The following is a 16,014-nucleotide window of genomic DNA, read 5'->3' on the forward strand; positions in this document are numbered from 1 at the left end:
CTTCTCCTTCTTTTTACCCAACAGGAACTAGCTCAATTGTCATCTCTTAGGTTGAATCCTATATAATTGTCGTTTTTGTTGGCAATTTTATATGGTCAGTACCTCTCCTTGGTTTTCCATCTTTAGAGATTGATTACTCCTGCCTCCTCTAGGCTCCCTCTGTATCATACCAAGTGGCTTTTTAAAAATTTCTGTCTGGCCCTAGCTGGTGTGGCTCAGTTGTTTAGGGTGGCATCCCATATACTGAAAGGCTGCAGGTTCAATTCCTGGTGAGGGCACATACCTAGGTTGCAGGTTCCATCTTCAGTGGGGACATGTACGGAAGGCAACCAGTCAATGTTCTCTCTCACATATCCTCATGGATTAAAAAAGTTTTTTCTCTCGGTGTCCCTCATCTCCTCCTCCTCAAGGGGTAGGATCATGTTTTATTTATCTTTATTTCAGCAGCATCTAACACAGTGTTTGCCACCAAATGCTTGGTTATTGAATGAATAAGCTTATAACAAACTTAGAACATGTTAGAGCTACCAGGACCCATCTCCCTGTAAGTAGATCAGGGAAATTAAGACTGAGGCCATTTGGTTGGGGAGAATATTAGATCATTTTGTTGACCCTGTACCATGAAAGGAAAGTGATGTTCTAGTCCACACCTGATAGCAAAACTCAAAAAAATTCAAATACCTTCTCAAGTCTCTCCTCCTTCCCTTCCCAGTACAACACTGTAAATGCCTGACAAATAGTGGTAGAGGTCAGGGTAAATTTGCATGTGGCTTTTTGCCTTGAAGAAAGGTAGATTCTCTTCCTCCTCATCTGCCCTATCCCCCACCTGCCCCCTGCCAAGATTTGTCATATTCTTTGTTGTTCTCTATAGACCACTATCAGTCTTTGGCTACCCATGCCAATCATAAAGATCCTATGTAACCTATTTTGTGTACCAGATAGGAAATAGAAGCCAAATAGTGTGGTGGTAAAGAGTACATATTTTGCATTTGGACTGCCTGGGTTAAAACTCAGCCCTTCCACTTGTAAGTTATGTAATATTGGGCAAGTCACTTAACTTCACTGTGTATCAGTTTCCTCATTTTAAAAATTGGAATACTGGTATACCTACTGTACTAGAATAACTTGGCACATAGTATTGGTTGCTCTGCTGTTATTGTGATTTTGATTGTTATATTATCATCATTACTCACTATTACCTGCATCTTATGTCTGCTCTGTAGATATGCCTACTTAATAGAAGTATTCTGACTCAAATCACTAAAAAAGAAAGAGGACAGCATTATGTGGATGGTTGCAGAGTAAAACTATCTTTCTATAAATGTCAGCAATTTGCCTTAGAGTTCCTTCAATTAATAGCAATTATCAACATAATTATTAATATTATAACATAAACTGCTAAACTCTACATTGTGGCCAATTTAAAGACCAAAGCAAGGATAAGGGAGTAGTGTGTTAATTTTTTTATTCAGTTAATGTTTATGAAAAATTGAATACTTTTACAGATTATCTTAATCTTGTGAAATCCAAAACATTCATTTTACATAAAAATTTAGTCCTCTAAACCAGCAATTTCCAATCTTTTTCATCTCTGGCACACATAAATTAATTGCTAAAATTCTGCAACACACTGAAAAATACAGTTTTTGCTGATTTGACAAAAAAAATAGGTATAATTTTTTATTCATTCACACCGGATGGCTATTGTGTTGGCTGTTGTCATTTTTTTTATTTGACAATCTAAGGGAAAAGAGGTCAGTGCCCCTGACTAAATAGTCAAGTATTGCATGTTTAAAAAAAAATTTTTTTTTTATCCTCATCCGAGGACATTTTTGCATTTATCTTCAGATAGAGTGGGAGGAAGAGAGAGAGAGAAACATCGATGTGAGAGACACATTGAGTGGTCACCACCCACATGACTCCAACCGGGGCCAGGGACAAACTGCAACCAAGGTACGTGCCCTTAGCAGGAACCGAACCCAGGACTTTCTGGTCTGCAGGCTGATGCTCTAACTGCTGAACCAAACTGGCCAGGGCAGTATTACATGTTTTAAATTTCTTGTAGCACAGTGGTTGAAAATCGCTGCTCTAAACATTAAGTAATTTGCCTTCAGATTCACAGTCTCAATATGATTGGGCCATGATTTACCTAGATAGATAGATAGATAGATAGATAGATAGATAGATAGATAGATAGATAGATAGAGTTAGATCTTCTAACTCCTTTTACTGGATTCTTTCTTATTGTCATAATTACCTCTCTTACAAAGAGAATGAAATGAAGCCAGAGACAAAGGAGAGTAAGAGAAACATAGACTTAGCCATAGAAAAGAAAAACAAAAACATACTTCCCAGTGTTCTTTATTTATTTCTGTAGCTTCGAGTTACTGTCTGTTCTTTTGTTTCAATCTGAAGGATTCTTTATAGCATTTCTTTTAGGGTGAGTCTACTAGTAACAAACTCCCCTAGCTTAATGTCTTAATTTAAGGATGTCTTAATTTCTCCTCCATTATTCAAGAATAGTGTTGCTGGATATAGACATTTTTCTTTCAATACTTGAAATATGTTATCTCACTGACTTCTGGTCTCCATAGTATTTGATGAGAAAAGAGCTATTAATCTTATTGAGGGTGTCTTACATGTCGGAAATTGCTTCTCTCTTGCTTTTATTTTTGGTTTTTGATGGTTTGACTATAATGTGTCTCAGTGTGGATCTCTTGAGTTCCTCCTGCTTGGAATTCGTGGAGCTTCTTGGATGTATAGATTTATATCTGTAATCAAATTGGGGACATTTTGGCCATTATTTTTTCAAATAGTCTTTCTGCCCCTTTCTTCTTCTTCTGGGACTCTGCTAATGTATATCTTAGCCCATTGTATGGTATCTCATAGGTCTCTTAGGCTCTGCTTACTATACCTCTTTTTTTTTTTTTCTGTTCTTCAAACCAGACAAATTTTCTTGTCTTCAAGTTTTCTGATCATTTTTTGCCCTGCTTACACTTGTTAAACTCCTGTAATGAATTTTTCATTTTAGCTGTACTTTTTTGCTCCAGAATTTCTATTTCATAATTTCTCTCTTTATTGATATTTTCATTTCATTTATATTTTATTTTCCTGGTTTCCTTTGTCCATGGTTTATTTTATTGCATATTTAAGATAGAACATATTTTAAATATTATATTAGAATATACATATTTAAGATAGTTGGTTTAAAGTATTTATTTAGTAAGTCCAATGTCTCGGCTTCTTCGGGAATAGTTTAACTCATTTTTTTCTCTTTATATGGGCCATACTTTCCTGTTTCTTTGTATTCTTTGTGTTTTTGAAAACTAAATATGCAAATATTAAAATGTATTACCTCTGGAAGTCATTTCTATCTCTCATTGACTTTGCTGTTCTTTATTATTGAAGGTAGCAATTGGCTGTGTGCTGGGGCCCTCCAACATTTAGCCAGGCTTGTACTGAGCATACAGATCATCCTGTGGTGAAATCTTAGGATCTCCTGAGCATGTGTACTGTCTTGAGCATGTACCTGGCTTCCTAAATTCTGCAGCACACACAACTGCTTTTGAATGCCCTCATTTCTTTTAAAAAAATTTTAATGTCTTTTCCTCCTAGGTATTAGGCAGTCTCAGGCATAATTTTTCACCCATATGTTTTTGTTCACCTTCCAATTTTATTGTGCAGGGCCTGCAGCTTTTCTGGCCTGTGTGCATTCTGAGCTAGGCGAAACAGAGATGAACACCTTGTATCAGTCCTTCAGGTAGCCCCTGACGGATTAGAACACAAACATAGTAATTTGTGAGTAGATGCTGCTGTGCTGCATCTGGAATGACAGACCAAGGTCCCAAAGTAGGAACATAGCCTGTCAAGACTGCTGCCAAGCCAAGGAGGTGGTGGGGAAAGGACATGTAAAAACTCCACAAGGCTCGCCCTGGCCGGTTTGGCTCAGCGGTTAAAGCGCCGACCTGCGGTCCTGAAAGACCCCGGTTCGGTTCCCGCTAAAGGGCGTGTACCTCGGTTGCAGTGAAACATCGATGTTTCTCTCTCTCTCTCTCTCTGTTCCTCTCTCTCCCTCCCACTCTACCTGAACAAAAAAAATGGGAAAATGTCCTCGGGTGAGGATTAAAAAAAAAAAAAAAAAACTCCACAAGGCTTTTCTTGTTTTTTACATTGTCTTTTTCTTGAGTATTTGCTTCATTGCTCAAGTGAACCCTTGAGTGTTTTCCAGACTTTTGACAAAGTTGTTTCTGATTGTTTCTGCCTTTTTTCTGTGTTTCTGTGCAGGAATGGATATTTAGAGCTACCATTTTGTTTAATTTACTCCAAGACTGATTTTATTTCTTCTTTAAATGTTTGATACAATTCACTGGTACAGCTTTCTTGGCCTAGAGTTTTCTTGCTAGGAATTATTTTGATAATAAATTCATTTTCTTTTATATATATATATAAATATATATACAGATTTTGTTTCTTTTTGTGTCAGTTTTGGAGAATTGTGTTTTTCAAGAAATTTACCCATTTTACTTACATTGTCAAATGTACTAATGTAAAGTTGTTCATAGTAATATTCTATTAAATATTTTTATTTATGTAGGATCCTTTTGCATTAATATTTGTTTGCTCTAAAGATTACAGTATATATTTATTGCTTTTTACATTATACTGAGTGCTACTATACTCCACTGTAGAAATGTTCTAATACTATGGGTCTATTTACCTTCTGCCCCTAATTTTTTACACTCCAGTTTTCATTGTAGTATATCTGCATGTATTATAAAATAAGAAATGTTATTTTTTGCTTTAAACAGTGCTGTAAATTTAAAGAAAGAGAAGAATATATGGTCTTTCATATTTACCTACATAGTAACCATTTCCAGTGACCTTCATTCCAGTGATCCTCAGTAGATTAGATATTCCAGCTGGTTTTATTTTTCTTCAGCCTAAAGAACTTCCTTTCATTGATAATGAATATGCTGGTTTTTGTTTATGTGAAAACCTCGATATTTTTTAATCTTGAAGGATATTTTCTCTGGCTTTAGGATTCTGGTTGACTAAAACTTCAGCACTTTATTTATTTATTTTAATTTTTTTCTCTTTATTGATTTTAGAGAGAGAGTTAGAAACAAAGATGAGAGAGAACTTCGATTGACTGCCTCCCACATGCCCCCCCTGGGGATATGGCCCACAACCTGGACATGTGCCCTGACCGGGAATTGAACCACATACCTCTTGCTGCATGGGTTGAAGCTCAACTACTGAGCCACACCGGCCAGGCAATACTTCAGCACTAAAGATGCCATTCCATTGCCTTCTGGCCTCCAATGTTTTTCATGATAAACCACCCTAATTTGTATTTATTGTTGCTCTATGTGTAGTATGTAATTTTTTTTTTTTCCTTTTTCTGATTTCAGTATTTTTCTTCCAGTCTTTTTTTCTCTTCTTCATTTTGGATCATTTCAACCTTTAAGTTTATTGACCCTTTTTTCTGCTGTCTCCAGTGTTCAACCACCTAGTGAATTTTAAATATTGTATTTCTCAGTTCTAGAAGTTCTGTTTAGTTGTGTGTGTTTTTTCATTTCTCTGTTTTTTCATTTCTCCTTTTATCCTTAAGTCCTTGAAAATATAACTTGGCTAAAATCCTTTTCTGCTAATTCCAACAACTTAATAGTCTTGGGGGTTAGTTTCTACTGACTGTGTCCATTGTGTTAGATAGCACAGGCATGGCCTATATTCTTTAGTGTTTGGATGCCTTTAATCAACATTGTTTTACAGATTCATCCAGATGTTACCATTTAGTTTTGATTTGTTTATATTCAATACCTGTATAATTTATTTTATGTATATATCACAATTCATGTATTATTTATAGATAATTTGGTTTGTACTTTTCAGATATTACAAGTAATTCTTTAATGAGCATTTTCACACATGTCTCGTGCATATATGTTCTCATTTCTGGTAATATATACCTAGAAATTGCTTATGTTCAACTTTAGTAAGTAATGCCAAATGGTTTTTCTAAAGTAGTTGTTCTAATTTCTTTTGTTACAGTTGTGTATATGAGTTCCCATTGATCGACAGTTTCATTGAAATAATTTAGTCTTTGTAATTTTAGTTTGTGATGGGTATTATGTACTGGTATTTCTTTGTGGTTTTAATTTACACTTTTCTGATGAGTAGTATTTAATGACCGTTTTGATACAATGTTTTGTCATTGCCTTTTCAAGTTTTTTAACAGTTTTCTTTTTTTTTTTTTTTTTTTACTCTTGAGTTCAATAAAAGAGATTCTGTTTCTTTTTTTTCTTTTTTTCTTTTTGTTACAGATGTTTCTCCTTTTTTACCCCATTGATACCCCCCTTCCCATCCCTCCCACCCCATCCCCAGCTTTGTTGTCCATGTCCATTGGTTATGCGTACATGCACATAAGTTCTGTGGTTTATTTCTTCCCTCTCCCCCACCACTCCCTCTTCTCAGGGTTGTCAGTCTGTACCCTACTTCCACTTCTCTGGGTCTACCCTATTCCTCAGACTGTTATGTTCATTATATTCCACAAATAAGTGAGATCATGTGGTATTTGTCTTTCTCTGCTTGGCTTGTTTCGCTTAGGATAATACTTTCCAGGTCCCTCCATGTCATCTCAAAGGATAAGAGATCTTTCTTTCTTACAGCTGTATAGTACTCCATTGTGTATATATGTCACAGCTTTTTTATCCATTCATCTACTAATGGACACGTGGGTTGTTTCCATATCTTATCTATTGTAAATAGTGCTGCTATGATCATGGGGGTACATATATTCTTTCTGATTGGTGTTTCAGGCTTCTTACGGTATATTCCAGAAGCTGGATCACTGGGTCTAATGGAAGTTCAATTTTTAATTTCTTGAGGTAACACCATATTGTTTTTCATAGTGGCTGCACCAGTCTGCATTTCCACCAGCAGTATGCTACAGTCCCCTATTCTCCACAGCCTTGCCAAAACTTGTTGTTTGATTATTTGTGGATGGCGGCCATTCTGACAGGTGTGAGATGATACCTCATTGTTGTTTTAATTTGCATCTCTCTGATGATTAGTGATGTTGAGCATTTCTTCATATGTTTCTTGGCCATTTGTATGTCCTGTTTGGAGAGGTGTCTATTTAGCTCCTCTGCCCATTTTTTAATCGGGTTCTTTGTCTTCCTTTTGTTGAGTTGTATGAGTACTCTATATATTTTGGAAATTAACCCATTATCTGATATATTATTGGCAATGTTGTTCTCCCATACAGTGGGTTGCCTTTCTATTTTGATGGTTATTTCTTTTGCTGTGCAGAAGCTTTTTAGTTTGATGTAGTCCCATGTGTTCATTTTTTCCTTTGTTTCTATTGCCTTAGGTGATGTATCAGTGAAAATTCTGCTGCGTATGATGTCCGAAATTTTGTTGCCTACATTTTCTTCTAGAATTCTTATGGATTCACGGGTCACATTTAAGTCTTTTGTCCATTTTGAGTTTATTTTTGTGTATGGTGTAAGTTGATGGTCTAGTTTCATTTTTTTTTCATGTAGCTGTCCAATTTGCCCAGTACCATTTATTAAAGAGGCTGTCTTTACTCCATTTTATGTTCTTGCCTTCTTTGTCAAATATTAATTGAGCATAATGTCCATTTCTGGTCCATTTCTGGGTTCTCGATTCTGTTCCACTGGTCTATATGCCTGTTCTTGTGCCAGTACCAGGCTGTTTTGATTACAGTAGCTTTATAGTATAACCTGATATCTGGTATTGCGATCCCACCTACTTTGTCCTTCTTTTTCAAGATTGCTGTGGCTATTCGGGGTCTTTTTTGGTTCCATGTGAACTTTTGAAGTGTTTGTTCTAATTCTGTGAAATGTGTCGTTGGTATTTTGATGGGGATTGCATTGAATCTATAGATTGGTTTGGGTAATATGGACATTTTAATGATGTTAATTCTTCCAATCCATGAACAAGGTATGTGCTTCCACTTTTTTATATCTTCCTCTGTTTCTTTTTCCAAGACCTGTAGTTTTCTGCGAATAGGTCCTTTATTTCTTTAGGTAAGTTTATTCCTAGGTATCTTAATTTTTTTACCACAATGGTAAATAGGATTCTTTTCTTAGTTTCTCTTTCTGTGAGTTCATCATTGGTGTATAAGAATGGCGTCGATTTCTTGACATTAATTTTGTATCCTGCTACTTTTCCAAATTCATTTATTAAGTCTAATAAATTTTTGATGGAGTCTTTGGGGCTATCTACATATAGTATCATGTCATCTGCGAATAATGACAGTTTCACTTCCTCCTTTTCAATTTGGATCCCTTTTATTTTTTCTTCCTGTCTGATTGCTGTGGCTAAGACTTCCAGTACTATGTTAAATGAGAGTGGCGAAAGTGGGCATCCTTCCCTTGTTCCTGTTCTTAAGGGAAATGCTTTTAGTTTCTGTCCATTGAATATGATGTTGGCTGTAAGTCTTTCATATATGGCCTTTATTATGTCGAGATACGATCCCTCTATTCCCACATTGCTGAGCGTTTTTATCAGAAATGGAGGCTGGATTTTGTCGAATGCTTTTTCAGCATCTATTGATATGATCATATGGTTTTTATTCTTCATTTTATTTATGTGGTGTATTACATTTATTGATTTGTGAATATTGTACCAGCCTTGCATCCATGGGATGGATCCCACTTGGTCATGGTGAATTATTTTTTCGATGTATTGCTGGATTTGATTTGCTAGTTTGTTCAGAATTTTGGCGTCTATGTTCATCAGGGGTATTGACCTGTAGTTTTCTTTCTTTGTAGTGTGTTTTTCTGGTTTGGGAATTAGAATTATGCTGGCCTCATAAAACGAACTTGGATGTCTTCCTTCTTCTTGAATTTTTTGAAATAGTTTGAGGAGAATGGGTGTTAGTTCTTTTTGAATGTTCGGTAAAACTCTCTCGTGAAGCTGTCCGGGCCTGGGTTTTTGTTTGCTGGGGGAGTCTTGATTACCTCTTCAATTTCCTTAGTTGTTATTGGTCTGTTCAAATTTTCTATCTCTTCCTTGTCCAGTTTTGGGAGACTGTGTGTTTCTAGAAATTGTCCATTTCACTTAGATTGTTGAATTTGTTGCCATATAATTGTTCATAGTAGTTGTTAATGATCTTTTGTATTTTTGTAGTGTCAGTTGTTACTTCTCTTTTATTTCTGATTTTGTGTATTTGGGTTCTCTCTCTTTGTTTCTTGGTGAGTCTAGCTAAGGGTCCATCAATCTTGTTTATCTTTTCGAAAAACCAGCTCTTTGTTTCATTGATCCTTTGAATTATTTTTCTGGACTCTATGTCATATATTTCTGCTCTGATCTATACTATTTCTTTCCTTCTACTTGCTCTGGGGTTTTCTTTTTGTTTGATGTCTAGTACTTTAAGTTGTGAGGTTAGATAGTCCATTAGAGATTTTTCTTGTTTCTTGAGGTAGGCCTGTAGTGCTATGAACTTCCCTCTCAGAACTGCTTTTGCTGCATCCCATAGATTTTGTGTTGCTGTGTGTTCATTTTCATTGGTTTCCAGGAAGTTTTTAATTTCTTCCTTGATCACCTCAGTAACCCATTCATTGTTTAATAACATGCTATTTAGCCTCCATGTATTGCAATGTCTTTGCATGTTTTTGTTGCAATTGATTTTTAGTTTCATTACATTGTGATCTGAGAAGATGCTTGATATGATTTCAGTCTTCTTGAACTTCTAGAGATTTAGTTTGTGTCCTATTATGTGGTCTGTATTTGAGAATGTCCCATGTGCACTTGAGAAGAATGTGATTTCTGTAGTTTTGGGGTATAATTCTCTGTAGATATCTATTAAATCCATTTGGTCTAGTGCTTCATTTATATTCTCTGTTTTCTTGTTAATTTTTTGTCTAGAGGATCTATCCAGTGATGTCAGCAGGGTGTTGAAGTCCTCTGCTATTATTGTCTTGCTGTTGATTTCTCCATTAAAGTCCTCCAGAAGAATTTTAATATATCTTGGTGCTCCTATATTGGGTACATATATCTTTACCAAGGTTATATCTTCCTGTTGGATAGATCCTTTCGATATTATGTAGTGGCATTCTTTGTCTCTCGTATGCCCTTCATTTTGAAATCTATTTTATTAGATATGGGTATTGCTCTACCCCCGCTTTTTTTTCTGTTTGCTTGGAAGATTTTTTTTTCCATCCCTTCACTTTCAACCTATGTGAGTCTTTTGTTGTGAGGTGGGTCCCTTGTAAACAACATATAGATGGGTCATGCTTTCTTATCCAATCAGCTACTCTGTGTCTTTTTATTGGTCCATTTAGATTTAAGGTGATTATTGATATGTACTTATTTATTGCCATTTTTGTTTAGTTTGGTTATATTTTTCTTCCTATTTCTTCTACTAATTACAGCAGTCCTTTTAACATTTCTTGCAGTGCTGGTTTGGTGGTAATGTATTCCGTTAGCCTTTTTTGTCTGGGAAGCTCTTTATTTGACCTTCTATTTTGAATTATAGCCTTGCTGGGTAGAGTAGTCTTGGATTCAGATCCTTGTTTTTCATGACCTTGATTACTTCATGCCATTCCCTTCTTGCCTGTAGTGTTTCTTGTGAGAAGTCAGCTGAGAGCCTTATGGGGTTTCCTTTGTAGGTAACCTGTTGCTTATCTCTTGCTGCTTTTAGGATTCTCTTTTTGTCTTTAATTTTTGGCATTTTAATTACTATGTGTCTTGGTGTGGGCCTGTTTGGGTTCTTCTTACTTGGGGCTCTCTGTGCTTCTTGAACTTGAATGCCTTCTTCCTTCACCAAATTAGGGACGTTTTCTGTCACTATTTCTTCAAATATATTCTCTAACCCTTGCTCATTTTCTTTTTCTTCAAGGACTCCTATGATGTGAATATTATTACGTTTCCAGTTGTCCCACAATTCTCTTAAGCTGTCTTCCTGTTTTTTTTTAATTGTTTTTTTCCTTTTGGTTTTCTGATTGGTTGATTTTTTCCACCCTGTCTTCTAATTCACTGATCTGGTCCTCAACTTCCTCTACTCTGCTGTTTAGACCTTCCAATGTGTTCTTTATTTCTGATATGTCATTCTTCATTTCTTCCTGGTGGTTTTTCATTTTTAGTTGGCTGATTTTCAACATTTCTATGTCTTTACTCATGGTGTTGATGTCCTTACTCATGCTGTTGAGCTTCCTCAAGATCATGGCTCTGAATTCTAGCTCTGTTAACTTGCTTAACTGCTCCACATTTATCTTATCTTCAGTAGAGGTTTCTTGTTCTTTCATTTGGCTTTTGTTTCTGTGTTTCACCATTTTGGCTATCACAGTGAGCTTTGGAGCCTGCCAAATTTTCCCTGTGGGTGTTGGTGTTCTGCTGTTTGTGGCTCCCTCTCCTGGGTTTGGATGACCAAGGGAGGACCCACATTAAACACCACTGTCAAGTTTTACTTTCCTGGTTAGAGTTGCTAGCCCAGGAATGGTTCAGTTATCCTCCAGCTTTTTGCCTGGGGGGTATCAGTAGCAGTTACTTGAAGAGCCTTGAGTTCTCAGTTGAATGAAAAACTCCCTCAAGTAAGGGGATTTCCTGAGGGTGGGGCAGATGCTGGTTGTTAATGAACCTCAATTTGCATTTTAGTGTCCCACCTGGTGGGGTTGAATCTCCACGGGAGGGTCCGCTGCCTCTCTCCAGATCCTTGGGAAGGAGTAAGATGGCCACCGTCCTGTGTGGCTGCAACTCAGGAAAAGCTCTGAGCGCCCTCCAAATCCCGTGTCCCCACACAGTTTTAGTCCAGTCCGTCCTCCCTCTGCCGGAGCCCAAAGTGAGTGGCTATGGCTATTTTAGCGTCTGTCCGGCTCTGGGCTGTGGAGCCGCTTGGGAGTTTAACCCCAGGGCGCTGCTCACAGCCAAGGCCACTGTAATCTGTGGGCTCCCAGCCCCCCTCTCATGCCTCTGCAGTCCTACCAGGATCAAGTCAGTATCCCTGATTATATGATCCTCGCAAGCTGCTTTTCTGTTGCTTTTTCCTGACGATTTGTCTTTATTTTAGTTGTAATTCCAGTTTGGTCCTGGGAGATGGTCTCTATAGCTTCCATTCCCTCTGCCACCATTTTGGAATCCCTGACAATTTTCTTTCAGATTATTATTATTGTTATTATTTTTAATCCTCACCTGAGGACATTTTTTTCCATATTTTTGTTCAGGTAGAGTGGGAGGGAGAGAGAGGAACAGACAGAGATAGAAACATCGACGTGAAAGGGACACATTGAGTGGCTGCCACCCGCACAATCAACCAGGGCTGGGGACAAACTGCAACTGAGGCACCCACCCTTAGCAGGAACCGAACCTGGGTCTCTTGGGACCGCAGGCCGACGCTCCAACTGCTGAGCCAAACTGGCCAGGGCAGATTATTATTTTTCTTTATTGATTTTTCTGGGTTGAAAATCACTTCTTTCTGGGTATAAGTTCTATGTATTGCATATACTTTCTCCCACTGTATTGTTTGCCTTTTTACTCATTTAATGGTGTGTTTTTGATAAATAAAAGTAATTTTAATACATTCCAGTCTTTTCCATAGGTTTTTTGACCCACAACCATTCATTAAATTAAAATGACCATCTTTTCCCACCATTCTGCAGAGCCACTTTTGTCATAAATTAAGTTTCCATATATGCTTGGAAGCTGTTTCTGAGATGTTGATATTGTTCCTTTGATCCCTTCATCTATTCTTGCACTAGTGTCCACACTCTTTAATTACTGTTAACTTCATAACAAGTTTTTATATCCTTACAAATCTTGTCATTTTAATTCTTCTTTGTTAAGAGCATATTGGCTTTTCTTTGTACTTCATCTCTCCGAATTCATCTAAGGCAACTCACTGACCTAGAATCTTGGTTTAACTTAACACACAGTATGTACCAGCTTGTAGTATTTTAAAATACAGACAACATAACACCAGTGTCCCAGCTGAGGAGGGTGCAGCTGCCTCCTAGGTGCAACTGGTCCCATGAACCAAGCAGGCTTTGCGAGACTGTAGACTGGATGAGATTAGATAAATTTGGTGTGAGAAGGTAGTGAAGGCCCAGAAATTGACACCTAATTCCACCTCTTGGGCTTTAGCATCATTCTCAGGAAGGAAATGGAGAGACTTGTGAACCTAAGGATGTCTCTTGTTCACTATTCTATTTCAGTGTGGTGTACAGTGGGCATTTAATAAATGTTTATTAAATGAGTGAATATGTGTATATAATATAGGCCACTCAGAAAACATTATATATAGCCATGAGTTTCATTTTTTGCTTTAGATGCTAATAGCCTGTGAGATTTTACCATTTCATGGTTTTGCATATTTCTGTTTTGTCTTACATACATTACATTGAGTGTTTTTGGAAATAAATGCATGGATTTTTTAATGTTGAATTTAGTGATTACCTATCAGTGATTCTAGAAATGTTTTGACTTTCTATACCTCTAAATAGAATTAACTTGCAAGTTCCTTAGGAAGTTCATATATATTATAACTCATTTTGAAGTTATATCCAGATTCTCATATTTTGAAATACTCAAATTGTATGGAGAAATTCCAAAGTTGTTATCATAAGTTTCTCCATTTTGATTTTCATTTACTTCTTGAAAAGACAGATGTAGTTGATAGGACTTACATAAAGTACATGTTTATTAGTTTTCTGCCCTAAATATTAAAATTCTCTGTTTTTTAATGCAGATGTAGAATTAGAAGAAGCTATTAGAAGAAGCCTTGAGGAAATGTAATTAAAGATATAACCACCCAGCATCAAGTAGCCTTGAAGATACTCAGGATAATGAATTCTTGAATTTGTTTTCTAAAGAAGGCCAGCAATGTACTAACTAGTACAGATGTATTTGAAACCTGCCTTTTTTTTTTTCTTTCTTTCTCGTGTTCAGAATTTTATATTTGCTTTGTATTTTTGTGCTCTTTTACAAAAATGTACAGAGGAATAAAATACATGTTAATGCAAATATATAAATCATGTATTCTATTAGAGGTATGATGGTTTCCCAGTTAACTTGGAATTCATATATTTAGGTTAAAAGAATTAAAAAATAGAAAAGCTCTTGACTATTGTTATGTTTCCTAAGTAGCATTATTTCTTTATTTGTACTATACAGATGGTTCTAGTTGTTTGTTCTTGGTTTTGTTTTTTTTAAGTAGTGAAAATGAATATAAATAAAGCTGTCAGAATAGTTTTTCTGTAAATTCTACTTCTCATGTAGGGCTAATATATGTATATAATAACCTTTGAGGTCTTTATGATTATTAGAAGAGAGTAATGGAAACTCATCATGGAATCAGTGTAAAAGTTTTACCAGCAATGAATGTTCTCCATGGGTTTCACTCAGATGTGTATTCCTGCTTTAATTAGAGCAGCGCATTGCTGGAATAAAAAGAATACTCAGATTTCTTTGAAATAATTAAAAAGAAACCTTTTTTATTCCTTTTACCTGCTTAGACTTTTATGTGACACTTATTATCTACTGTTTAAAGGGAATAGTGTCAAAATATATTTGCATAGAATTAAATTTTTAATAATATTAGTCCTTTACATATGTGTAAACATAATCTTTATAAAAATAATGTTCTAGGTCTACTCAGGAATAATCTTCCTTAACCCTTTAAATTTTTTATTTCATATGTAGTATTTTCATTTTAGTTATTCATTAAATTGTTTTTCAGTTTCCTATATTTCATATTATATATATATATACACACATATTCAGTTTTTAAATGTTGAGGCCCCATTGTGAATAATTAAAAATGTTACATAATTAGACTAAGAAGGGCTTGTCATACTATCTTTGTGTATATGCTTCATGTTATTTGACCAGAAATGTTATTCCAAAATTTTTTAGTAGTAATTGCTTACCAAACTGAACATTTTAAGAAAAGAATCATGGCTAGAATTTTGTTCTTTTTCTGCAATTGCATATTTTAGTGTGAAATAGCATTGCTGTAGTTTTTTTTATTAGTATAGTTTTTTCAGTTCACATTGGAAATCAAGTGTTTGTATTACTTAAGATGTCAGGTCTATTCTGCCTGCTTGTATATATATTTTTAAGTAGACATTATAGCTTGAGAATTTACCAGTAATTTTTTCAAAATGACCACATTGCACTTTTAATTTGTATGTTAATGTGGTCAAGTAAGGCCTTGGGAGATAGTCACTGAGCCAGACCTCGTAGACAACTGAAAGAGCTTTCACAGCAGTGAGGAGCATAAAGGCCATTCCAGAAAGAGAGTGGTTAAGCAGACACCGGAAAGAGGAAACAACTCCTCTGTGCCAGAGGTGTGAGGTGCACCGATGCTCTGTAAGAAGCTTTCGGAGTATATGTGACAGAGTGTGACTGACACTTTTCATCATGACCCTTAAAAAAGTAACCGAGCCCTGGCCGGCTTTGTTCAGTGGTTAGAGCATCGGCCTTCAGTCCAGACAGACCCGGGTTCAGTTCCCGCTAAGGGCGCATACCTCGGTTGCAGTTTGTCCCTGGTCCTGGTTGGTCGTGCGGATGGCAGCCACTCATTGTGTCCCTTTCACGTGGATGTTTCTCTCTCTCTCTTCTTCTCTCCCTCCCACTCTATCTGAACAGAAAATGGAAAAATGCCCTTGGGTGAGGATAAAAATAAATAAATAACTGAGTTGTTTAATATTTTAATTAGTTGTCACTGATTGTGTTTCTACTTGTTAAGCAATTAAAAATAATTTTGAAGTTATTTTATACTTTGAATGCAATCTAGATACAAGGGGAGAGATGTAATCAATGGATGACATTACAGAAAGTTATATGGATAACCAAATTACTAAAGTAAATGTTTCTAACATTGACAAAGATTCTTATCTTTTTGTTTTATCATTTATCCATTCATTCACTCACAAAGTATTTATTGAATATTTGCCATGTGCCAGCAACTGTTCTAAGCGCTTGAGATATACCAGTGAGCAAAACAAACCCACTCTGTGGAGCACTCATTGGAGAGGAGGTTGGATAGAGTGT

The 16,014-nt window shown here is 36.1% G+C and overlaps 1 protein-coding gene across 5 annotated transcripts in view; it reads left to right on the plus strand.

Annotated features, from left to right (window-relative positions):
* Window positions 1-16,014, plus strand: part of ZNF451 (zinc finger protein 451) — a 108,270-nt gene that overhangs the window by 79,983 nt on the left and 12,273 nt on the right. Inside the window, exon 15 of one of the 5 annotated variants that reach the window (XM_036249217.1) lies at window positions 13,709-14,399. The exons of the other annotated variants lie outside the window; for them this stretch is intronic. Within the exon in view, the coding sequence (XP_036105110.1) occupies window positions 13,709-13,755 (47 nt within the window). The 3' untranslated portion in view covers window positions 13,756-14,399. Of the gene's footprint in view, window positions 1-13,708; window positions 14,400-16,014 lie in introns of those variants that run through there. 5 annotated transcript variants of the gene reach the window in all.

The sequence above is a fragment of the Molossus molossus genome, unplaced genomic scaffold, assembly GCF_014108415.1.
Source record: "Molossus molossus isolate mMolMol1 unplaced genomic scaffold, mMolMol1.p scaffold_m16_p_8, whole genome shotgun sequence".
NCBI lineage: Eukaryota > Metazoa > Chordata > Mammalia > Chiroptera > Molossidae > Molossus > Molossus molossus.